Source organism: Sceloporus undulatus, chromosome 5 (assembly GCF_019175285.1).
Source record: "Sceloporus undulatus isolate JIND9_A2432 ecotype Alabama chromosome 5, SceUnd_v1.1, whole genome shotgun sequence".
Classification (NCBI taxonomy): Eukaryota; Metazoa; Chordata; class Lepidosauria; order Squamata; family Phrynosomatidae; genus Sceloporus; species Sceloporus undulatus.
This window is the reverse complement of record NC_056526.1, coordinates 45,084,591-45,111,440: the sequence shown is the minus strand read 5'-3', so window position 1 is coordinate 45,111,440 and position 26,850 is coordinate 45,084,591. Positions and strand designations below refer to the sequence as shown.

Below are 26,850 nucleotides of genomic sequence, written 5' to 3'. Positions count from 1 at the left end.
CAGGCCCAACATCCATTCACAAAACAAAAGGCGTTCAGGTCAGACCCTTTGAGGACAAGCTTTGGAGACAAAATTCTAATGATTTTCAGAAAGTTTCCTGACACTCTAGGGACCAATGTGAACTTTTGGTTCTTTAGTAATTATATTGGAATTTGTGATGTGTTTTTTAAAGGATATCTTGCCAGGAATGAACTTCTTATGGCATCCTGCTAACCCCAAGTGCTCTTTACACATGATTATTCCTACTAGGGAGAGACCACACGACCTTCAATTGTGTGTGTGTGTTGTATCCCTTCAAGTCTTTTCTGACTTATGGCAACCCTAAGGCAATCCTACCACGGGGGTTTCTTGGCAAAATTTGTTCAGAGGAAGTTTGCCATTGCCTTCTCCTGAGGTTGAGAGAATGTACCTTGCCTAAGGTCACCAGTGAGTTTCATGGCAGAGTGGGAATTGAACCCTGGTTTCCAGAGTCGTAGTCCAATGCTCAAACCACTACACCATGCTGGCTTTCCAATCGGTACCCTATTGATTATAATGTACACACACATTTATTCTTTCAGGTACTTGAAGGTTTTGTCTGATAGTATTCTTTTCTGATTGTCCCTGAGTTTGCAAGACCTGAGCAGGACTGTTGATGACTTGGAGGTCTCTCATTCATAGGGTCACCATAAGTCAAAGTCAACTTGACAACAGTTAATAATAACAAAAGCAACATTCAATTTATTGGAAGCCAACATGTATTACAAGGTTGTTCCCAATATTAGATTACTATGGGAGGATACAGATGGGCTGCCCCTTTCTGCCCCGGATGGAGACAGAATGACCAAACAGTGCAGCCTCCAGTAGGCCTAAAAAGAACCTGTTTCTGGCGATGCACGAGGCACCATTGGCACCCTCGTGTGCAATTATGATGTCTGCATGGCGCGGTGCTGTTTGGTCATTATGCAGACATCATCGTTGCACCCCCTCCCCCGTACGGACAGGCACACACAACCATGGCGCCTGTGTGGCAATTGTAGAGCTGGGCGTGTCTAGACGCCCAGCCCTACAAAACCCTAAAATCAGCCCCAGACCAGTGCAAAGCACCAGTCTGTACTGAGCCTATATAAATATACTGTTTTCCTGTAAAATATTTAAAAATTCAGGATGTATAAATGTTTCCTAGGGAATTTGCTCTAATGAAGAAAAGCACACAACAGATTTGAATATGTATATATGGATGAGGAACAATACCATTTTTCAAAGCAGAGATAAAACTGTAAAAGCAACATCAGTTATCTGAATTAGGCTTTAAAAGGCACTCCGACATCTGGAGCTATTCAGTTCTGTGGGTTAATGTTCTTCCTCCAACAGACGTGGCTTTCCTGTTCAACAGTCAAACCTCTGACCCTCTTCCAAGCAGAAATTTTCTAGATAACTGTGTGGTTCTTTGTCTTATATGCTGTGGCAGCCTCCCAAAACAGCTAGCAAAAATGCAGCCATCAGAGTGCCACCTTCTCACTGTTTATGGGACAGAACAGAAAATGGTTGAGAAGCTGACAGGACAGGCACACAGTTAAAAACATGGGAACTGGCAAAAAAACCACAACCCTAAACAGTCTGACAATCAAGAAAGGCAGAACAGGGTGGGGGAAATAGTTCTGAGGAATTGATACAATTTTTCTAACGTCCCTCTAAAGCAGTGGTCCCACAACTGTGCCCTTTGAGAGATTTTGATTTCCCCATGATTTAGGAACAAATTTAACTGAAAATATAGTAGGAAAAACTGTGGAAACCTAGCTAAACCAGTTTACAAAACAGATAAAAAGTTGGGGTGGAAGTAGCCCTACATTCCTTCCCAACACAATCATTCCACCAGTGTAATTAATGTTGTGCCCATAGACATCTAGCTCTGGTTTATCTCCTGAAATCAAACACAGTTTCCTGTTGTGATGCTCATTGTGCACCCATCTGCACAATCATGAACACACCTAGGTGCCAGAGAAGCAAAAGCACTACCTACACAACTGGAAAAACCAACTGAACTGTACCAGCAACCTTTTTCCTCTGGTAACCTTAGGTTGGATTTATACCAAAGACAGTTGCTCAAAAGATAAATATAGAACCTCAGGTTAAAGTTTCAGCCAGAGTGAGCCTCTCAATGACATCCTGATGTGGACTTATCTAATCTGAGTTGTTTAGAGTAAGGTTTATCTTTCATAACATACTGGCTTGCTTTCTCTAGTTTTACTAGAACTTGGGAAAGTGGACTAGGGATTCTGGGAAGTACAGTCCAAAACATAACATTTCCCAATTCTGACTTTTATCTTAAGTAGATTTTCTATTGTTTATGAAAGCAATGAAAAACTAAGAGTATAAACATTACTGTCAATATGCAAAGGGGCAATGGACATTCAATTGAAAAGCAACTTACAAGGCTGTATCCTGGACAGAAATTGCAACAAAGCAGCACTTAGAAATGGAATTATATTTTTCCCCTTAAGATGTTATTTTGCTAGTACAACAATGCTGTGTCTCTATACCGGTTTGTACATGATTTTTAAATTGAAAAAGAAGGGCTACGTCAAACTAGGATAAACTAAATTCTGTATCAGAGGAGCACTGGCCTTCAGAGCTATCATGTTGCATATTTTTCAAGAAGAAAAAGCTAAACAAAGGTCACAGAGATTATTCAGGTATGTAGGAAGAAGCTGTGTGGATTCTAGCATGTTAAATAGTTATGCAGAAATAAGAACAGAAAGAGCAGGCTCACTATTCTATTTAGACATAGAAATGAATCTGGATGTTTGGCCTTTGTAGTTTAGTTTTAAACAAATGTGCTGTTTTGGTTAACTGTATTGTCTTTTTATTTCAATTGAAAACTGAGTTACAAAAATACTAACTAAAATTATAAGCTTTTACACTACAAAGATCAGCAGAATAGGGAGAAACAGAACAGTTTGCCATTTGCAAAGGGGTCAGGAAAGCTGGACTGGACTTGAAGGGCTGAAATGTGAAAATTGAAGGAAGGAACATCAAGATGTGCACACAGCACTATACTATTAAAAAAACAGCAAAGACTTGGAAAACTATTGAAGAAAGGGAGGAAGAAAGTGCAAAGAGAGGGTTGCTGTTGTATGCCTTCAAATCATTTCTGATATACGGTGTCCCTAATGCAAATCTATCCCCTGAAGGAGTGTGACTTGTCCAAGGTTTGTCCAGTAGGTTTCCATGGTTGAACAGGAAACTGAACCCTGGTATTCAGGTGGCTGTCCAATGCTCAAACCATTACACCATGCTGGCTCTCTAAAGACAGAGTTACTGTTTATTGATTTATTTTTGCTGGCATGATTGTATAATGTACTGTTCAAAGTTCAATAAAAGAGCATTCTCACTATGTTTCTTTTCTTGTCATTATTATTCATTTCATTTCATTATTATAACTAAAAACAATTTTGTTGTAGAGAGAAGGGGGCTTATTAAAAAAAATGATCTGCACTGGGTGTCAAATATACTAGGCACACTGCTAGTCATACCACAAAAAGTAAAGTTGTATTGCAGCTTCTCAATTGTTAGCGGAGGTGATAAGACTAGCCATGAAGTAATGTAGCATGGCTGAGTGGTTTTTAAAAAACAAATAACCTCAGACATAAAATTGCAGCTCTAATTATGTACTATGGAACTAAAATTGATCTAATGATTCATTTTGTCAGCTATGGCAAGAAGCTACCTTACCTCAAGAGGCTGAAAAACTACCTTTAAACACTTTGACTACCTTCCCAAAAAAAAATTAGTCACAGAATATATATTTATCTGTCTAGCCAGCCTATTAGTCAGCATTTGTCACTGAGTAAAATAATATAGCAATATGGGTCTTAAAACATTTGCACATTGATTCTTGAGTATCTGATGACAGTTTGACTAGCTTCATGTTTTTAAAGTTCTGCACTTTCCTTAACTTGGAACATGAGTTATTTCTTTTTCCCATCCACAAAACAGGTCTTGTTTGTCACCTATGGTTTTTTTTTTTTTTTACCCTTAAAAGAAAATGGACCAGTTTAAATTATTATAACTAGGTTAGTAAGTAAATATATGAATAAAACCTTTTAAATCAGTTTTTGGTCTCAAATAGAGAACTTGGGTTTAGATTATTACACCATTGGTATCTCACCCCATTCTTCAAGGGGATGCAGAAAGTTTGGTTTATTTTTACCATATACAGCTGTTTTTCCCAAAACTGAGCGCTTTTGGAGGAAGGTTTAATTTTTTTTGTCTGTATAACATATATCAACAATTGCCATTCTGTGGGGCTGTATTATGGCTCTTGATTGTCAATAGAATCAACAAGACTTGATGAATAATGACTTGATTTTACTTCTTCTGACAGCTGTATTGCTGAAAATCACTAAACACTGGTGTGCCCTAGACTGACTAACTTTCTCAGGACAGCTTGACAGACACTAGTACTTAAAGAGAAAGTGTCTTTATTAATTACCATTCCAAATGACTAGTCAGAGGAAACAAATTTGTGAATATTTGGTACTGAGTCATCATCATACAAACTGCAATCTGCCAATCTGATGTACTGAAAGAATCCCTTCTGATTGTCTTAGACTTAACCTGTTGTCTTCTGATAGGCTATATCTTTCACTGAGTGATTACCTACCATCATGTACTCTTTTTTGTTGTTGTTATGTTAACTTTGATTAAAATAAAATGGAAAAAATGAACTTTTTGCCAAGGCATGCAATCCCCTCCCCTTTTTTATGATAAATTTATGGAGAAATTGTCAGTTAACCATATTTCCCATTAAATCTGTATCAGGAAATTATGGTTACTACCTCCAGAACAACTAGAATATTAGACCTGAATCCAATTGCTAGTCCCAGTGACTGTAGATCTTTCACTGAGTCTAGTCACTGAGTCTAGTCACTGTGATTTAAATAAGCATCAACTTGACTTTCAGCAATTGAAACAATAAATCTACACTGGTCAGGACCAGCAACTGAATTTAGGCATTAAACTTCAAACCATGCTTCTGGTTTGTTTCAGAGCTGGTAACAATGCACTGATGAAATGGATCACTATGGTTTATAGAATTCTCCAGATTCTGATAGTACATCTATGTCACAGATTTCTGATTACTATATATTAAAAATGCAATCCCAGTTTACTTACAAATGAGAGGTAGCTTGTAAAGTTAGAATTCTTTACACACATTCTAACCACTTATAGAAACCTACCTAAGTACAGCAAAGATTCACATTTTAAAATTACAGTGAAGAAAAAAATATTACCACGTGGTACGGGAAGTGCTGAAAATCCTTGCATAGTTTCAGAGTAGCCAGACATGTTGGCAATTTGTGTATAAATAGTCATACAAAAACAGTTGCAGAGAATGATTGGGCAAAGTACTGTTGATGGGTTTTCCAGTCCCAGAACTTGTCTGACTAGTAGGGTTGGCTTCGGGTTTGAAGGGCCCCTTACAAACATGCTCTCTAGTGGATGTCAGTGCTCTGTGGTTAGTCCTGGGTTTTGGTTAAATTTATCACAGTGCCATTGAGCAACACTCTTTGGGGGACTATGGGAAACTAAAATGTGCTACAGACTTAAAGGAGGCTAGAATAGATATTAGTGGTGGGCTGCCATCACCTCCCCTGTTCTTACCTAAAGTTGCTAGAAACAGTTAGCCCTCCATGTCAATGGATTTTTTTAATCTATGGATTCAAGCATGCATGGCTTGAAAACATTGTTAAACTATATAAATTACAAAAAAACAAACTTTGATTTTGCCATTTTATATAAGGGACATCATATTACTATGCTACTGTATTTAATGGGACTTGAGCATCCATGGATTTTGATATTCACGGGGGTCCTGGAACCAAACCTCAGCAGATGCCAAGGGCCCACTTTACTAACCTGAGCACTTTGGGCTAGAAACTAAGGCAGAACAAACACACATGTGGAGGGATACTTTCTTGTGCATTATTGGCTGTCTGTCTCTGTTGATTCTGTTTCAGCAAACTGTGTGACCAATCGTTCTCTGTAACTATTTTTGTATGACTATTTATATACAAGTTGTCAACATGTCTGGCTACTCTGAAACTATGCAGGGATTTTCAGCACTCCTGTACCATGTGGTGATATTTTTTTCTTCGCTGTAATTTTAAAATGTAAATCCTTGGTAATTGGTGCAATCAACGTGTTAGTGTAGAAGCGTGTCTCACTGAATTTCATGAAATCTACCTCTTCTCAGACATTTAAAGTCCTGCACTGTAAGTCCAAATGCTGCATGTGAAGAAGTTCCTGTCTCAGACTGTGAAGATTTTCACAAGACATCGTTATATTGTTCCTTTATCATCCCAAAGTGTAGTGGAATCGTCATAACAGATAGACGATTTCAAAAGATTTTCACATGAGGCTGTTAGTGTTCTTAAAACGTTGATATATCAGAATTCAGAAATTCAACTGTTTTGAAATCGTTTTGTAATAATTTATTGCTGAATTCTGATATATCAACGTTTTAAGAACACTAACAGCCTCATGTGAAAATCTTTTGGAATCATCTATCTGTTATGACGATTCCACTACACTTTGGGACGTTAAAGGAATGATATAGCAATGCCGTGTGAAAATCTTCTGTGACTCCCAGAATCCTCCATGAGCTGAGTTTCGTTATGGAATGGAATTGTTATTTTCAAGTTGGAAAAAGTCTGATTATAGCTGGTTTTAATACTTTCCAGCAGGCTTTGACTATCCCACTTCATAGCTTCTGCCCTGAATATATGACCTCTGTCTGTATTCATATAAGAGTGTCTGGTACTATGTAATTTAATTATATTAATACTGCTAAGATGTGTGCTTGTTGTTTCATATAATTACTTGTAGTCAAGAATTAAACCACAATTTCCTGGATCAAATGTAATTGAGAAAGCCCAGGAGAAATTTTGGAGTGTGAAAAGCAGGAGGAGGTGAAGTGCATTCCCAGTACTCATAAGCCTAATAAACTATGTTTTATTTTATTACAAGTGTTACTAAAATAGTTATACCTGGTATGGGGCAATATGAGCCTTTAAAACTGGTTTAAAGTCCCTTAGAGTGCTCATGTTTAGCAAATCTAGCTAAGCAATTAGCTCTAAGTGCTATTTACTAGCTATTTGGACTTGTTGGTAATAATTATTTGTACTACTTGAGAGTAATAATTGAAGATTCTGTTATTGGGTATATGGCCATAGTTCTCCACATACTTGAGACGTTTAGTGTTTGCGATCCATTTGCATGGAATTTAGTGTTAAACAAATTGCAGGTGGTACCAGGATTTTTAAAAATTGATTTAAGATATAAGAAGAACTATTAACTTCAACTGGACAATGATGGATAAATGTCCTAGTGTTTATAAATAAGAATCTAATATGTTACATGTTTATTATTAAGCAATTATATAATAATTGATTAATATATAATAAAAATAAAATATTGCATCATCACTTATTTTAGCTATAATTATGACTAGCTATGATTATGTTATTTAAGGGTCTAGAGACTTTCAGTCTTTCATTTAGGAGTTTAAAAACTGTCAGTGTTTAATCCAGTTGAAACTATCTTCCTGCTTCTCTTATGATATCTAAAACTGAACTAAGGTAGATTATTAAGCATTAGTGACTCCATCCTCCATGCGCAAGTGGTCAGAGATACTTTTTCTGCATTTTTCAACAGGCGTGCACTGTAATTCATATTTTCAAGTGAACACTTTGCAACAGTGAAAGTAAAACTTTGCTTATTTTTACATGACAGCTTATGGTGCTAAACCACATAATTTTACTAACAGGAAGAAACAGGGTCAAGTCAAATGATTAATAGGAACTGGAGGGTTTAGTGTGGTTTGTTTAATCTTGTTAGCCTGAAAGGTCATTTTCTAAGTTTAACAACATAACAAACAGCATGCTGTACAATCATAAATTTAACTTGTCTTGTGACTTCTGGTTTATCTTTCTTAACATATGCAATGAATAGCACAAATAATACATTTATTCGAATCAATTGTTATGATGATGTTTTGTTTTTGTTTTTTTGTTAGAGGTTTGGATAGTTTTTTCCAATCATTACAGCCCTGAGTCTAACCAGTTTTACATTACAAGTTTAATGGCTGTTTAAAATTACAGTGGGCCCTCAGTATCCACTGGGATTTGTTCCAAGACCCACAGTGATAACAAAACCAGCAAATCTCAAGTCCCATTATATACAATTGCACAGTAAAATGGTGTCACTTATATAAAATGGCAAAATCAAGTTTTGCCTTTTGAATTTTTAAAAAATATTTGCAATCCATGGATGGTTGAATCCATAGATACAGAATCCACAGAAAGAAAGGTCCACTTGTACCTTAATGTCAAAAGCAAAAGCAGAAAGTAATGAAAATGAATTAGAGTTGGTGCCCATCACAACTAGTAGGGAAGGGGAAGTCAGCAATAGACAGACCCAACTAATTCCTGGTTTCACACCTGAGGCCCTTCCTTACATTGACATGGCAGTATAATTATTAAATATTTAACAAAGGTATGCAAAATCTTAGTCTCCCTAGGTATTTTGGATACAACCTCAATAAATGAGGCCACCCTGATTGAGCATCTCGCAATCACTATTATACATTTAAAAAATGGCAATGGAGTGAAGCACTGGCATGCTCCAGTTCACTCACTCGCCCATCGAGCCACACAGATGCTTCTAGAGTAAGGGTAGGCAAAGTGCTCCCCTGGTCCACCTCCAGATTGTTTTTGCAGGCTTTTAACTACCAGATCCCCTGAACTATCCTTTTCTGGCCAAAAACAGGATAATTTGCCTCTCCTGTAAACCCCTGAGAATGGTGACGCACCTTTTAAATATCTGGCAGAATCCCTCTGTACTGTACTGTTTGTCAAGAGAAATTCACTTTGGTCACTTTGAGGGGGAGGGTTGTAATTTTTGGCAGTCAATTTAGCCTATAGGCTGCTGGTTCCTATTGTCTTCCTTGCACCCCACTACTTTGACTGAAGGTCCCTCAACCCGTTTCCTCTTCCCCCACTGCCCTGTCATAGAATCATAGAGTTGAAAGAGACCGCAAGGGCCATCCAGTCCAACCCTCTGCCATGCAGGAAATCTCAATCAAAGCATCCCTGACAGATGGCCATCCAGCCTCTGTTTAAAGACCTCCAAGGAGGGAGACTCCACCACACTCCAAGGGAGTGTGTTCCACTGTCGGACAGGCCTTACTGTCAGGAAGTTCTTCCTAATGTTGAGGTGGAATCTCTGCCTGTAGCTTGCATCCATTGTTCTGGGTCCTGTTCTCTGGAGCAGCAGAAAACAAGCTTGCTCCCTCCTCAATATGAAATCCCTTCAAATATCTAAACAGGGCTATCATATCACCTCTTAACCTTCTCTCCTCCAAGCTAAACATCCCCAGCTCCCTCAGTCGTTCCTCATAGGACATGGTTTCCAGACCCTTCACCATTTTAGTCACCCTTCTTTGGACATGCTCCAGTTTTTCAACATCCTTTTTGAATTGTGGTGCCCAGAATTGGTCACAGTATTCCAGGTGTGGCCTGACCAGAGCAGAATACAGTGGCAGTATTACTTCCCTTCTATTGGTGCAGCCTAAAATTGCATTGGCCTTTTTAGCTGCCGCATCACACTGTTGACTCATGCTCAATTTGTGGTCTACTTGGACTCCCAGATCCCTTTCACATGTAGTGTCGTTCAGCCAGGTGTAAACCATCCTATATCTGTGCATTTCATTTTTCCGCCCTAACTGTCTTTCCCCCTTCACCGCTCACCTAGATATTTCCACAGAACACTGCCCGCTCTGGGAATCACTGCTCTAAATGGTTCAGGGAGAGAAAAAAGGCTCCTACAGTTGCCCAACACAATTTAAAGTTATCTTCTATAACTGGGCATGTTGATGCCCTGTTGTCTTCTTACCTTTCTGACATGTACACTGATCTGTACAAGGCTACATAGGGGAGATATAATGGATGGCTTATCATGTACTGTTCTTCCTCCCAGATGTAGTTGAGGATGGTCCAACGCAGAAGCAGACTGAGAGGAACTTTATTTGCCATGTTATATCTTAGATGGCTGCAGTGGGTGCCAGGATGGAAAGTTACATGTTAGAAGGTAATACAGAAAAAAGGGCATTTTCTAGTTGAGTAAAGAAGATGAAAGTGGATACCCCAACAATGCCAAGATGATTTCTGACCTATAGTTTAGTACTGAGTAACAAATCAAAGTCTGCTACAAAAATGAACCTGACAGTCTCTAGACTGCAACGACATCATGCCAGCTGGCATCACATCTGAACATTCTGCACAGAGACAGCAGCAATGATAAGGGAAGCAAACTTGTACTCTTGCATCCCACAAGGGAAATGCCAAACTGGCAGAAGGACAATTACATGTCCTTCAAAGTTTTCCAGAATCAACAACTTATGAATTCTCAACAGAAACCATACAGATATATAAAGAAAAATCTGAATTTTCCAGGTAGTGGTCTTCCTGTAGCCAAATTTCACCATACAAAAAAAAAAAAAAAAAAAAGGAAGTACCAGAAGATCTGGATAACCCCTGACAGGTGTAGAAGTACCACAGCCATTAATGAGAGAACCCTAAAAACAACTCAATGGGCACTGAGAGGGTGGGAAGTACACTTACTAGTTACCCCCAGATGAGGACTCCACACTGCACATCCTTGCTGTAATTGAGAAAATGTACACATGTTTAATATGTTACTTATTTCTAGGTAGATATTTGGTCACATAGAATCTCAATAACCAAGTCAAAACAGCAAGGACCCAATTAAGATGGCTGGCTTGGACTGTCTGCAAATTTCAGGGAGCACTCAAGATCCAAATTCATGCATTCTCAAGGCTATTTAAAAGTTGTTAAATGTGAGTTTAAAAGATTATTAAAGTCACTGAATAAAAAATTATAAATTTCATCCTACTCCTAATCAGAGCTTGGAGGTACTTTAGCAGTTGAGGTCCAAAAACGTTAATTCCCCATGCTCTAATACTAAAAAAAATGAAAGAAAAAACTTTCACAATTCAGGTTCTTCTGCCACATCGGCTTCATCCAATTAATACACCAGTTTAATAGGTGTTTGGGACTTCAGGCTATATGAAAACTAAACATTTTATTCATGAAGCATCATAATTGGTTACACCCAGCACAAAACAATTGTCAGTATACCACAAGCTTTTTTTCTGCAATGGACTAATCTGGCTACCCTCCCCCCTTGAAACAGATGAATGAAATTTTTCTAAAGCAGTGTTTCACAATAATTTTGTTCCAGCTAGCCATAATGAAACTGTAGATTTCTTATATTACTCATAATACAAAGATATTTGGACCGATGACAGCACTGCTACTGTTTGAGTGGATTCTTGATGAAGTTATACATCATCTTCATCTTCCACGGCCAATGATAAAATACACCATGGGAATTGAAGTGCAAACATTTGGAGGGCCAACCTTCCCCATACAGAGATCCTGAGATCTGTAAACAACGGAATTTCATCTGAAGGGATTTGTTTTCCTTCCTCTTTGCACCTTTCTAAAGCCCCTAAGGAGGTTTGAGTGGCCTCCTGAACAGTTTAGAGATGAAGCAGAAGGGACTGAAGGAAGAAGGCTGACAAGCTTGTTTTTTTGGAAGGTGCAGAGTAGAGGATGGGACAACAAAGCTGTTTTCTATAAAATTTCTTTCACTGGTGAGACTTGAAATGTGAGTTTCATGTGTAGAAGAAAACATCAAAATAGCCAAAGATTTCCTACCCTGATCTAAACCACCGGATTTCATGTACTTGCAATGTCAACTGTGTTCACTGGGGTCATTTCCAGGTATTTTTGCATAGCATTGTTGATGCTTAGTAAATTTGTGTAGGATTGTCCTTTAAAGCAGTAACTTAAGTTTGGCTTAATAAGAAAATACCACTACTGGCATTTCCATTTCTGTAAGATTCCCACAACTCAGATCAGAATGAGGTGGGAATTTCTCCCCTCAACATCTCCACAATTTCTAGAAGTAGTCATTTCCAGCCCTTTTTGTTTTGTTCAAAACAAATTTACTGTAAACTACCTTTTGGAATGTGAGAGACAAATAAGACAATTAATCCAACAAGATAGATAGGCACTGTCAGTATCTGCTATTGCCAATAACCTGATTACCGAGCATCTGGCTACTTCAAATTACCCAGTTTTCAACCCCTTATAGAGAAAAAGGTCAAAACATAAACCAGAAGACTGAAATAATACAGCAACACAAGAGTCTTCAGGAGTTGTTTCACCTACATAATCATTGTGGACTCGGTGACTGTTGTATTACAGGCAATCCTCTATTTCTCAATATGGAAAAGAACTATAGCAGCACCCTGGAGTTTTATGGCTTATGGAAATACCATTTTGACGTCTTAATTATACACAAAAAATGTATATCTAAAGAAGGAATCAAGTTTGCTGAAGCAGTGGTTTGGCAAATATGGCTGTTAAAAACACCTGAACTTCTGGGTGTTTCAGAGATTAAACTTTTCCAAGTCATACTGTGTCATATACCGACTTGTTACTCATAATTACACACAGGGAACAATGGAACACAGGCCTTGAGCAAGTCAGTTTCTTTCTTAAAACTCACAATCTACTTTTAGCAGGAGACTGTTAGCTGTTACAGCAGAAAGAGAAAAGTACATCACCAAATCACCTTGCAAAAGATGCAAAATACAGCATGCTTTTAAGAGTGAAAGAGTTCCTATACTTTGGTTCAAATATTTATTAGAACAAGAAACCAGAAGAAGACTAAGGCTGAAAAAGGCAGCTATAAAAAACAGGACTTGTTTTTTTTCTGCTGGAGCAATAAAGTGTAAAGCTATAACTCTGAACACTAAAGTGAGGATTGTCCACACCATTGAATTCTCCATCACCATGTATGGATGCGAGAGCTGGACAGTAAAAGAAAAAACAATAGAAAGAAAATCAACTCATAAGAGATGTGGTGCTGGAGAAAAGTACTGAGAATACTATTTGAAGTTACAAAGTACCGTCAAAGACTTTCATGGCCGGCATCCATGATTCTCTGAAGATGCCAGCCACAGATGCTGGCGAAACGTCAGCAAGAAAATCTTCTTGAACATGGCCACATAGCCCCCCCCAAAAAAAAAAAACCAAAAAAAAAAAACCTTACAAAGTACCACCCTCTGAGAACTGTGTTTGCCCCTATTCTGGATGGAACAACACCCCCCTATTGAAGGAGTACAGTACTATCTTGGGGAAGTCTCTGTGTTGTCATCTGATCTCTATTAACCACATATTTATGTTTGTGAACTCCTTGCCTACATTTCTCTTGTCTGTTCCACAAAGCTTTTGACTCTGAAAGAATTGGACCAGGAACTTTAATTCCAATAAAGGCAGGCTACAATTCAGTCACCTAATCTTATAAAATTCAGCCACCTTAATTCTTGTATGCAAAAATACATGAACTAGGGCTCCCATGCCAATAGCTGATTGTGCTGAAGTCCATTCACATAATTTAAAATATACATGAACAGGACTTGTAATAGATCAGACCCAAGTGAGGTCTCAGCACACAATTTATCAGAAGCACATGATGGAGAGGAGCACTCATGCCTTCACTACAGATAATGTTGCCAGTAGCAGCATACCAATTGGCGTATAACTTAGGAAAGCTATTTTTAAGAGGTGCTTTAAAAAAGACATCTGTGAGATAATAATGGGACAATTTAAAAAGCTGGATTGTTAAAGTTATCCTCTGAACCTTGCCTTTTACTTCACTGTGTACATCCGCCTCCAACATGCATGTTTATGTGCCTTCAAATCACCCTGCAACTTATGGCAACTCCATGGATTTCATAGGGTTTTCTTAAGCAAGGAATACTTAGAGATGGATTCACCAAATTCTTTACAAGACCTGGCATTTGCTGTTGGTCTCTCAATACTGCATATATATTTCAATCTTCAAAATTCCATTTCATGGGCACAAACAAGTGGCCTATTGTGTCCATGAAAGCTCATATAATTTTGTTAGACTTGAAAGTCTCACATATTCTTATTCTGTATTCCATTTGTGTGCAGCTCAGGGGAATCAACAGACAGACCTTTTGATTAGCAGACTGATTAAATGTGAATAGATAGGAACAGATGGATGGATGAATAGATGGGTCCATAACCCAAACTGTACTCAAAGTGCCATCATCAATGGCTGTGCTCCAAACAGGAAGGAAGTCTTGAGTACGGTGCCTCAGCAGTCTATCGTAGCACTATTACTCTTCGATTTTTTTTATAAATGACTTTGATGACATTTCCAGATGACTCAAAACAGGGAGGGGTTGCTAACACATTGGAAGTTAGGAACAGAATTCAAAAGAACCTATTTAAATTAGAATACTGGGCAGAAATTAATAAAATGAAATTCAATAGAAACTTTTACAAAATTCTACATTTAGTCCACAAAAACCAAATGCACATATATAGGATGGGGGATAAATGGCTCAGCAGTACTATGTGCAAAATATACCTTGCAATTATTGTTGAACATAAGTTGAACATAACCCAACACTATGATGCTGCAGCAAAAAAGGCAACTGCTATTTTAGTCTACATTAATAGAAGCATGGTTTCCAAGCTGAGGGAAGTAATAGTCCCACTATATTCTGCGTTGGCCAGGTCTCATTTGGAGTACTGCATTTAGTTCTGGGCACCTCATTTAAGAAAGATATAGATCAGTTGAAGCAAGTTCAGAGAAAGGCAATAAGAATGATTACAGGTATGAACAACAAAAGATATGAGGAAAGATTGAAGGAGCTGGGCATGTTCAGCTTGGTGAAGACAAGACTGAGGAGTGACATGACTGTCCTCTTAAACTATCTCAAGGGTTAGATAGTTAAAAAATTACCACAAGGGATGTCATAGAGCAGAGAGGGCAGGCCTGTTCTCTGATGGTTTGAAGTTACAGGAGAGTAGATTTTGATTGAACATTAGAAGGAACTTCTTGACAGTAAGAACAGTTCGACAATGGAACCAACTGTGTAGAGAGGTGATGGGGTCTCCTTCTTTGGATGTTTTCAAGAAGATATGGACAGCTACCTCCTGGGAATGCTTTAGCTGAAGATTTAGCATTGAACAGAGATTTGGTCCGGATGGCCCATGAGGCCCCTTCCAACTCTATGATTCTATCATCAAGTATCAGCCATCAAAATAGGGGGGGAACCACTCCCTATGAATCATTCTGTATTAAGTGTTGTAAGGGTGGTGATGGGAAATTATCCCATGTGGAAGCCACTGTTTCAATTGCCATTTGTAGAGAAATGTTGAGTAAAGTTAATCTGCAACAGGGCAGCCATCAAAGCTTCAGCAAATGAATTTATTTATTTTAAGACATTTAATTGTGCAGAAACAATCAGAAGCATGCCCTCTGTTTAGCAAACCCATGTAATTGAAGAGACAGTTTTCTTCTGAAGAGCAGAAAACCTCATATTCTTTATAGGAAGATTACAATTGCTTCAACTTGTGCAGTTCGTTTATTCTGAAGACTAAAAATCTATCCAAGAAGGAGGAAAGAAGAACTTGTTTCGCCTGCAGCAAACACCAGTGATGGTAAATCTGAATATAAATAATCAAGAGAGACTTCCCTTGCTTCTTGCTTTGACTTTACTAACTCTTAGCTCACTGGATAAAATATGTACAACATAGCCAAACTTTTGTGATGTTTGTAGTTGTTTGTAAAGCAAACACCAGATTAATGTTAGCCCAGATGCAATAAGTATGCTGCCACAATGCAGCACATCTTTCAGCTATCTCAGATAGCATGGAGACTTCAACATCACTCAAACTTGGCAAAGATAGAACTACTTATTTTTCTGCAAAACTTTATTTACAGCATACATTCTCCATCACTGTTAATAATGTTCTCATTTATCCTGTGAAAGAAGCACATAGTCTTGGGTCTAAAACACACTGCAGAAATAATCCATTTTGAGACCACTTTAATTGCTCTGACACAATGCTAGGGAATTCTGCGAACTGTACTTCTGTGAGACATTTAGCCTTGTCTGTCTAAGAGTTTTGGTGTCACAATAAACTACAATTCCCAGGATTTCCAAGCACTAAGCCAGGGCAGTTAAAGCAGTCTCATTTCTGCAGTGTGTTTTGGACCTTGGTTTTATTTTTTTTACTCTTCTTTGTCCTTTGTTCCTCACACTGAGGATTACCAAAGTCAGGTTGCTTTTTTCTTTATTACATTGCCAAAATCAGACCTTTTTTTGTGCTTCCTCTGCTAAGACCTTAGTTCATGCCTTGGTCATCACTTGCTTTGATTATTGTAATCTTCTTTTGTCTGGTCTTCCATTATTGTCCCTTAGTCCTCTGGTTTCCACTCAACATTCTCCTGCTCAAGATGATCTTTTTGTGTCATTTTGATCATGTTATCCCCCTTTTAACATCTCTTCTTGCATTACCCATTCCTTCTAGGATTCAGTACAAACTTCTTGTTTTAACTTTCAAAAGCTCTACACAACCTAGCTCCCTGCTCTCTTTCAGCCCTGATTTCTTTTTTACCAGCAGGCTCAAGATCTGCATTCTAGGAACTCTAGAATGCCTTCTCACCCAATTTAGGGTTTGCAGTTCCTTGGCTCAGCTTCCTCTTTTTTCACTCGAAAACAATTTGCAGACTGCTCCTTCCCTCATTGTTTTAAAATCTCAGTTAAAAACTTTAATTTTGCCCTCTTTGGTTGGCCTCATAAAAGTATCTGTGTAATGTACATTTCTAATTTCATTATATTTAATAGGAGAAAGGGTGCTCTACAATACTTCCTACTGTGTAACAACCTTCATATTACCAGTCCTGCATGTAAATGGCAAGTCAGACAGCACTTCAGATATTCCAAGAATTAAACACCTGGTTTGCTTTTATACTTTAGCAGGTTTAAATTTAACCTCTGCTTTTTGACTGCTTCTCTTTATTCATGCTGTATCTTTGTCCTTTGTACTTTGTACATCAAGGCTTTTAATAGTTAAATGGCAATGGCTTCATATGAACTGCAAGAAATTTTTAAAGAGCAGCTCTTGCACTTAGGTAGCAAAACTCTTGCTGTAGTAAGATCAGAGACAGTGCCACAGAAACAAGTGGAATGTCTCAACTTCACTTTAAAACAGGCCTACTGGCATGTCTGAGTTTTGGTTTTTATCAACACTGAGAAAATAGGGATACGTGAATGTAATGCAAGGATAGAAATCACATAGTCCTCCAGATGTTGGACTACCCCAGTGATTCCTAGACTTTGGTCCTTTAGGTTTTTGGACTTCAACTCCCAGAAGCTGTAGCCTGCTTGGCCAGCAGTCAGAAATTCTGGGAGCCGAAGTCCAAAACATCTGGAAGGCCAACGTTTGGAAACCACTTGACTGCCCCTAACAAGCAAAGCCAATGGTGAAAAATGCTGGCAGTTGCAGTCCAACATCTGGAAAACTGCATGATTTCCACCCTGATGTACGTCATTTCCCTGAAGATGCTGTATGAGCTGAATCTGAACAAGGCTTGCCAAGATCAAAACAGACTGGCCTCTAAAGTTGCAAGTGCACTGCATACAGTACAAGTGCACTGCATATTTCAGCATACAAACTGTCCCACACTGTAAACTTAAAGCATTCTGCAAAATACATGGAGAGTGCAAGATACTGGCCACCCATTTTAAGGTATTTGCTAAGTTACATTCTCACCAGATTGTGGGGGGCAGTGGGAAAAATGTGGGGGCAGTGGGGAAAACTTACAGCCACCAGGGCATTTGTGCCCAGGAACAGAAGTTCAAACTCCTGCATCAAATCCCTGAAGAGGAAAGATAAAAGCTCTTCTTAAGAGAAGCCTCTCCCAGGCGTGTGGTGTGATGGTCTGAATGTTGGACTAGGGACTTTACCACAGTGGGACAATTGGAAGTATAAATGGGGATTATCCTGTGAAAATTGCACATTTGCAATTAAGATTTTCACAGACATTGCAATTAAACAGCCATTATCCTTCTCAGGGATATCGCACAATTGTGATAAAGCTTTTCAAATGATGTTGCATTGAAAAGTGATTAAAGTGGCATTAAGCTGTGAATAACCAGGCAATAAACAGCAACAAATGGGAAAATCCCAAAAATGCTGTTTATTGCCTGGTTATTCCTAGGATAATGGCTCTTTTATCGCGCTTTGTCTGACAATCTTAATTGCGATTTAGTAGTATCTGGATAAACCCCATTTAAACTTCCAATTTTCATCCGTGTGATAAGGTCCTAGGACACTGGGAGACTAGGGTTCAAATCCTGGCTCAGCCACAGAAACCCACTGGGTGACCGTGGGCAAGTCACATTCTCTTGGCAAAGGCAAACCCCTTCTGAAGAAACTCACCATGAAAACACTATGATAGGTTCACCTTAGGGTCGCCATAAATTAGAAATGGCTTGAAGGCACACAATAACTGCAACATCTCCCAAGCACAGCCACCTTGGACTGAAGTCCAGAAAGCGAGCAGAAAACTGGATGAAGCACAAGTTCAGACAAGAATAGAGAAGCTCTCCCCATGGAGGCAGCTCTGCCTGGCCAAGGCCAACGGAAACCTGAAACTTGACAAATCACAGAAGCAGCAAAAGCAGCACCTCTGGCTGCCAGACTGGAGCCGGTTTCGGAGGATGCGGGACAAGGATCAGCTTCTCCTCTGTCAACAACACTCAGGTGCTGCCAAAGGCACCTCCCCAAAACACCTGGCCAGGGTGACCAGCCATCCTCCTTTTCCCAGACATGCCCTCCATTTCAACTTCCAAAATCAGGGTGTCTCAATGATGTCCTCACCACAAAGGAGGGCAAAGCATTCAAGAAAACATGTGGGGCATGGCCAAATAAAAGTTAAATACACTCATCTAAGTATAAATTCATGCTTCGTAGCCATGCTGAAAAGGGGGGATATTTTGGACTTGTTCCTGAACAGACGGCTGAAATGAAGGCCATGTCCTGCTGGAAAAGGATGACATCTGGTCCCCTGTCAAAAATATACTCCATTTTGAGCATGGCCAAGAAGCAAGTTGGTTGTGTCCTACATTTTTTCGGGAATGTCCTCCATTTCCATGCATGCCCAAGAAGCATGAATTTACATTTATAGAAGGGTTTGTGAAATCTGGTCACATTCTACATTTTTGGGAATGTCCTCCTCTATTTCCATGACTTTGATATGTGTGTTTTAAGCTTTCCTTTGGCCATGTCCTCCATTTTTTTCTTGGAATGCCCCCCATTTTGAGGAGCCTTCTCCTCCTTTGCTCTGAGGACACAGAATCATAGAATCACAGAGTTGGAAGAGACCCCAAGGAGGGCCACCCAGTCCAACCCCATTCTGCCATGCAGGAACTCTCAGTCAGAGCATCCCAGACAGATAATGGCCCTCCAGCCTCCGTTTCAAAACCTCCAGGGAAGGGGACTCCCCCACTCTCTGGTCCCCCAGCAATGGGCCCAGAAAGGGCGGGAAAAGCAGAGACTCACTGTCTCCCAGCAGGAAAGGGGGAAAGGGAAGGAGAGAGGAGGGAAAGAAGAGGGAAAGAGAAGGAAGGGAAAGGGGGAAGAGAAGGAAAGGAGTGGGGAAAGGGAAGAGAGGAAATAGGAGGAAAAGAAAGGGAAGGGAAGGAGAAGAAAGAGAAGGAACGGAAGGGAAGGTAAAGGGAGGAAAATAAAGTAAAGAGGAGAGGGAAGGGAAAGAGGGGAAAGGAGAGGAGAGGGAAGGAAAGGGAAAGAGAGGAAAGAGAAGGAATGGATATGGAAGGGAAAGGCAAAGGAAGGGAAGGGGAGCAAAGGAGAGGAAAGAGAATTAAAGGAAAGGAAAAGCGGGGAAGAAAGGAAAGGAAAGGAGGGGAAAGAGAAGGAAGGGAAGGGAAGGGAAAGAGAGGCGAGGCAAGGCGTGCTGCTCACCCGGGTCTTGGAGCGGCGCCGGTGGCCCTCGGGGTCGGAGTAGGTCCTGTCCACCGCCAAGGCGGTGTCGCTGCCAGGCATGGCCCCTGACTGCGCCTGCCTTGGCTCTCCGGTGCCTCCAGCCTGGGCTCCCCTTCCTCCTCTGCCTCCGGGAGCCTCCGCCAGAGGGACTGGCAGGGAAGGCAGCCCCACCTTCGCCAAGGCAGAAGCCCCGAGGAGGAGGAGGAGGAGGAACGCCCAGACTGAGGCAGAGCAAAGTTGGAGAGCCTTCTTCAGAGAGCCCCGAGGGTTGCATCCTATTCCTCAGTCTGCTTTGGGCCTTGTCAGGGGAGGGTTGCCCTGGGCATCCTCTGAGGCTGAGAGAGTGGGACTTGCCCAGGGTCACCCCAGTGGCTCCCAGGCCTCCAGAGTCATAGACAGTCCCACCCTCAAAGCCCTGCTGTGCCAGGCTGGCTTCAGTCAACAAGGCGTAATGGCCACTTGTGGCAGAAACTGTTATTGCTATTGTCAACTTGGAGGCTGAGAGAGTGGGACTTGCCCAGGGTCACCCCAAGTGGGATTAAATGGTCGAGCTGGGATTCAAACCCTGGTCTCCGGAGCCATAGTCCAATGCTTTGCCTCTGCTTATAAAGGAGGACAAGGCGCCTCAAAATGTAGGGCGTTAAAAAATGCGAGCCATTACAAAAGAAAACTCAAAAACACGCATATGAATATATGTTCATTTCAGATGGTTTATTAACAGCAGTATGGCACACGCTGTGTGTTTTCTGGTGAATTTGTGTCTTCCATTGACATGCCTTGGTGGCTTGCAATACATTTGTCCCTCTACATTTGCTGGAGTTAGTGGATGTGGAAAAACCGCAAATAACAAAAGCACTATGCTTTTACCTCAGAGGACACCTCTCTAGGAATCCCTGGGTCCTCCAGCGCAATTCCATGATCAATGCCTGGCAGATGTTGCCACAGAGTTGCCCTGGAGGACCTAGAGAGTCCTAGAGAGGGGTTCCCTTTTCTGAACAAATACTGCCAAGAAAACCCTATGAGCCGCATCACACGAGACAAATCCCGCTCAGAATAGAAGTTCCCGAAAGTACAAAAGGTGTCATTTTTGTCCACTTTCCGTTCACTTTATTTTCATGTTATTTCAGTTTGGGAGAAACATCATCTGAAACACCTCCTGCATTTGCAGTGTTTTTTTCTACTTTTAAATCCCGTTTCTAAGTGGGATTCATCTTGTGTGATAAGGTCCTATGATAGGTTCACTTTAGGGTCACAATAAGTCGGAAACAACTTGAATGCACACGACAACAAAAACAAAAACAGATGGCCATTTGTCCAATGTGCTGAAATTAAAGAGGGAAAACCCCCTTTGAACACTTGCATCCTCAAGCAGCCCATTGCCTGACACCTTTGCTGTCCTTTTCCTCTCCAAGAAACAAATATGCTCTAGACATGCAAATCTTGGCTGCTGCTTCTCCTAGGAAAAAAGAACTTTAAATGGATCCATCCTGTCTCCCTATTTGCAGGAAGAACTTGTTACCAAGTAAACAAATTTCTGGAAGAGGAACAGCAAACCTGATGTTACTCAATGGGCTTCTTAGTCATGCTCAAAACGGAGGGCATTTTGCAATTCCTTCCGGACACAAGGTTGAAATGTAGGTCACATCTTGGAAAATATGTACACCTGGTCATCCTGCAATAAGAGCAGGAGGAGAGATGGGAAGAGAGGAAGGCCACATGCCAGATGAATGGACTCTATTCATGGGTTTACAGACTCTATTCTGAGTTTACAGGACCTAAGCAGGCCAGTGGAGGGAAGGCGTCTTGGAGACATCTCATCCATAGGGTCGCCATGAGTCGAGATCGACTTGAAGGCAGTTAACCAAAAAATTGTTGAATGGGATTTTCTGTCTTGATTGGGGAAGAATTTGCTTCCCTGTCTCGGGCAGCCCAAACTGTGTTGAGCTGAACCAATTTTCATTAGGAATCCGATTAATCTTAGTGCTAAGATTTCCCAGAAAGAACTGGCTTCATTGTAAAAGCATAATGAAATTACTTATTTTAATTCCTGCTGTACATTCTAATGTACCACAGAGGCTGAAGACCTTATTAGTGTATATGGGAAAGCTTCTTCCACAGTAAAAACCAAAAGAAAACCAAAATGCCAGAAAGAGTGACTTCTTCAGGACAAACAACCAACTGAGACCTTTTAGAGACAACTAAGAGGGAAACATGATATTTTTACATATTTCATAGTGCAGAAAAAGTGAGGAGAGAAATACTCTCTCTCTCTCTCTCTCTCTCTCTCTCTCTCTTTCATAATGCTAGAACTCCAAGTCACTAAATTAATTGTCAGTAGAATCAAAGTGAATAAAGGGTATAAGCCAATAAAGAATTATTAAGAGTCCCACTGAAATCCAATTATAATAAGATTATGCAGAAGATATGTCATCACACAATAGATAACGTATAGAATGGAAATGCTGTTATGATGGCTGTTTCTGCATCAAGGTGATAAGATCTTTTAGAGAGGACAGGGCCACTGCAGCCTCCCCTAACCTGAAATACTCCAGGTGTTTGAGTTTGCAAGTTTCTTCTTTTTTGACCAATGGCCAGGTGGGAGTTATGGTCCAAAACGTCTAAAGGGTCCATTAACTGCTGTTATCTATAATGAACAGCACAGATAAATGTTATTTTTGAGAGTCTCAGACTTCCCCAGCAGCATGGGAGTAGAAAGTAGCATATCTAGTCTCTGTAGGGCAGCTGAATTGAACCTTAAAGATCAGAGAGAGCAGTGAATATATGGATTGCTGGTGAAATAAAAATAAATGTAGTACAGCTGTTTCCTTCACACCATTCCTGAGGGCTTTCCCTTAGGTATCTGGCCGGCCATTGTGGAAAAACAGGATGTTGGGACAAGATAAGATTTTGCAGGACTCATCTTTTACTTTCTATTTCATAATCATAGGAAATAGCTATTGATATAAATACTGAATTTATCCATTGCTTTAAAAAAAAAGTCATCTGAGCTACTGATCACTGCCCTATTTTGACCATGAGGTACATAATCAATTTAGGCATGTAGCCAACCAGCCACCGATACCCAAAAGCTAAAGAAACATTTGCAGGATATAGCTTGTATTAGTCTCTACTGCACTGAACACTTCATATTTCACTCACAAATAACACCTAAATGAGCAGAATAAGATCTCTCAGGAGATCATGTTGGACATTCTGTTTTTATTATTCCTCATTCCCATCTCTAATTTCTTCCTTCTCATACAAAAGATGACAGCTTTTCTATTTCTCTCAGAAATTACCAGACTGTGTGTCTCAATTATTGTTCTTGAAAGTGAATGGTATTTTTCTAGGCATAGAAATGATGCAGGGAGACTGCCCTCCTGCCTTTGTGCCTTCCTTTCCTTTTTCTTCAAAGGCTGTCTGTGCTCTGTGGGTAACTGAAGTAAAACCCTACATTTTGAAAAAAGAATCATGCAGTGATTTTTCTGAAGTCATAATGGCAGCATGACATGAACAGAATAGCAATTTCAGAACCTCTCAATAGTGAATCTTTATTGCACTTTCAAACCTGTGGAGTCCTTGGAATCAGTATGGTTTCACACAGCAACTTGGCAGATTCCAGGAAATCTAAATACTTATAAAAAATAGGATATTATTTCTAATGTTAGAAAACAATAGTTGATACCTAACTCCATAAAGTGCCTTTGAATTATCTTTATTGGTGCTGTAACATGGGGTCTTACCACACATAAGAATCCAGTCTCTTATTCTCTTCCATTCCTTTATCACCCTGTTTCCTGACCCAATGAATGTAAATTGGCCAAGGGAGCATGTCTTCTTTGATTGCTAAAAATATCAACAGGAAACAGAACTAAATGTCCTTCAAAGCCTGTGCAGAACATTTTTGTGCATCTGTCCAGAACATACACACTACATTTCTCACATTTCTATTAGAGTTTGTTGCTGTTAACTACCTTCGAGTCAATTTCAACTCATGTGCTCTAGTGTCCATTTGAATTTTGGGTTTGATGTGGAAAAGAGACAAAGTCTTAGGATGCAAAAAATAGCAAATAATAAAATCATCTTTCTTTTCAACACCTGGAGACCTGAGGGCATCTACATTGTAGAAATAATGCAGTTTGACATCACTTTAACTGTCATGGCTCCATCCTACAGAATATTGGGATTTGTAGTTTTGTGAGGCACCAGTACTCTCTGACAGAGAAGGCTAAAGACCCTGCAAAACTACAAATCCAATGATTCCACAGAATGGAGCTACAACACTTTTAAGTGGCGTCAAACCACATTTTTCTACTGTATAGAGGCACCCCCAGTCTCTTTTCCATATCACATATAGTGGGGTTTACCAGTCCTTTTTGCTTTAGTTTTGAATCCGGCCCAGGACTACAAGGACACCCAACTAGCAGTCTACATAACTAACATTAAAAAAAAAACATATAGGCATTTATTCCATAGAGACATGGAGGCTTCAGCAATGACATGGAGATGTTAAGCCATATCATGTAACTTTCTTTGTGCTTGCCACAGAACTGGTATGCCTTCACAACTCATCCCAATGCCTCCTGCCCCTAGAAGTAGTAATATTCACTACTACTTGCTATACAAAACAGAGAAGGATCACTGTGCAAATCAGAAAGGATTGGAAAACTATGAGAGATTTTAAGATGAGATATAAGAGATGCACTGTTAAAATGAATTTAGTAACATCACTATATATGGGTTATGAAGTACAAGGCATGCTCTAGATAAATTTTAACACATTTTAAAATAAATATGGAATTTTAACAAATATTGACATGTTTTTCGTTTTATCTCTAGTGTGATGATAAACAAACCAGGGGTCAGAGAAAGCTGCTGATTAACTAATGTTAATGTTATAGCAATAGTAATAGCAACAGCAATAGCAACTACAGTTCTATATCACTTATCAGTAGACTAGCACTCCCTAGGCAGTTTACAATGTGTAAGCCAATTGACCCCAACAAGTTAGGTACTCATTTTATCAGCCTACGAAAAGATGAAAAGCTGAGTGGACCCTGGAGCCCTGCCTGGGATCAAAGTTACAAGCTTGTGACTGCAGTATTGGCATTGGCACTGTGCCACCATGGCTCCTTGTTCGCAGTTACATCAAACATAGTTAATATTCCTTAAATAATGAAAACCTCTTGCTCACATACAGTTACTTTGAGGATCCTGAGATATGAGAATCAGGAGTTCAGAATCAGAAATAGCTGCTGAATTTATTCACTCTTTTCATCTGTGGCACACATGTGCCTAACATATCCGCAGAAATGGTCTAGAAAGACTGAAGGACATTTAGCCCTGTTCCCTGTCATGCAATAAGATTGTCCAAACGAAATGCTCTTTATAAACAGAAGCAGAAACAAATAAGTTGAACTGCACTTCTATGTTTTCAAGCTTCAAATAACAGCACCCATGAGACATATGCATACTCTATATAGAAAGATCATTGCACCTGCAAATACCCAGGGGTTTTAATTCTGGTTTTCAAAGACAGTATTCCCATAATAATTTACCATATTTATTAAAGCTTTCTGCACTGATGAAATATCTTGGAAAAGGTTTAACTGTACAACATTAAACTATTAAGTAAGCTACTTGAGAGTGCTACTAGCATACCTTTGTAAGTTTTCCATATGATTATTCTAATGCCTCATCCTGAGAAAACCATTATATTGTGACTAGGCAATATAATTCTTCTCTGTATACTGTGTACTCTGTTTACTTAGAAGTACATCCTAGACCACAGGAATTTTAGGGCTAGTTCTCACAAACAGCAACTGAGATGGTAAATCTGCACATGAACCATAACACTTTTAGTCACAGGTATGAACTCACATGACAAAATGTTTCCTTATGGAGAAAAAAATAATGCACTCAGTGTCAAAGAGAAAAATAAAGTAACACTAGGTGTGAAGAAGGAGAAAATTTTGTCTCCATTATTTGATAGAATGCTAGTTCTAATATAATATTCAGAAAGCTTTTTTTTTTTTTTGTAAAGGGGGTCTTCCAATCAGTTCCCAGCTGCAATCTAAGCTACAACTTGAAATCCAAGTTTTCAGCTGCAATGTGAGGTGATACCATTCAAACATGGTTTGCCATCCTGCATGCATCTTTTGAGAAACAGGCTTTACTATAGATGCCATGAAAGAGACAGAAGTATGCATGTATTTTTTTATCAGAAATATGCATGCATTTTGTACCACACCCAAAAACAGCTGCCAGCAAGATACACATGCCGCTTGTTAATATGTAGTTTAGGTTCCTTGGGTTATGGGAGTTGAATAGGAAGATTGTGCTTTGTTTGTTTTACTTGGATTTCTCAATGTTTTTCACTATTACTCAACAACCAGAGTACACTGATGATACAAAACTCTTATTATTTGCAACATCTTAATCAGGAGAAGCCACGCACGATTTGAACCAGTACTTGGAAGCAGTCATGCGCTGGATCAAAAACAAATATTAAATCCTAATACGTTTTAAATTCTGTGTGTGGGAGGTTCCTGGGTACAGACACTGGAAGTTTGCCTGTTCTAGATGAGGATGCACTTTCTGAAAAACAAATAGGTTATGTCAGAGTGCTCTTGGATGCTTCATTGAATCCAGTGAAGCCCAAGTGACCTATCTGGCAAGAAAAACCTCTTAGCACCTTTGGTTGGTATGCCAACTACACCCTTTCTTGGAAGGGAATAGTCTGGCCTCCATGTATTGGTTACATCATGTTCACTGTATTGTGCCTTGTATGAGATTACCCTTGTTTTTGGTATGGGAGCTGTGGCTTGGCTGTACCTGCTGCTGTGGATCTCTTCCTGAAAAAGTATAACTTTTCCAGACAATT

The 26,850-nt window shown here is 39.7% G+C and overlaps 1 protein-coding gene across 3 annotated transcripts in view; it reads right to left on the bottom strand.

Moving 5' to 3' along the window:
* The window catches only part of TMCC3 (transmembrane and coiled-coil domain family 3), a 134,672-nt gene that overhangs the window by 33,761 nt on the left and 74,061 nt on the right, over nucleotides 1–26,850 (bottom strand). Inside the window, exon 1 of one of the 3 annotated variants that reach the window (XM_042467361.1) lies at nucleotides 19,947–20,312. The exons of the other annotated variants lie outside the window; for them this stretch is intronic. Within the exon in view, the coding sequence (XP_042323295.1) occupies nucleotides 19,947–20,027 (81 nt within the window). The 5' untranslated portion in view covers nucleotides 20,028–20,312. Of the gene's footprint in view, nucleotides 1–19,946; nucleotides 20,313–26,850 lie in introns of those variants that run through there. 3 annotated transcript variants of the gene reach the window in all.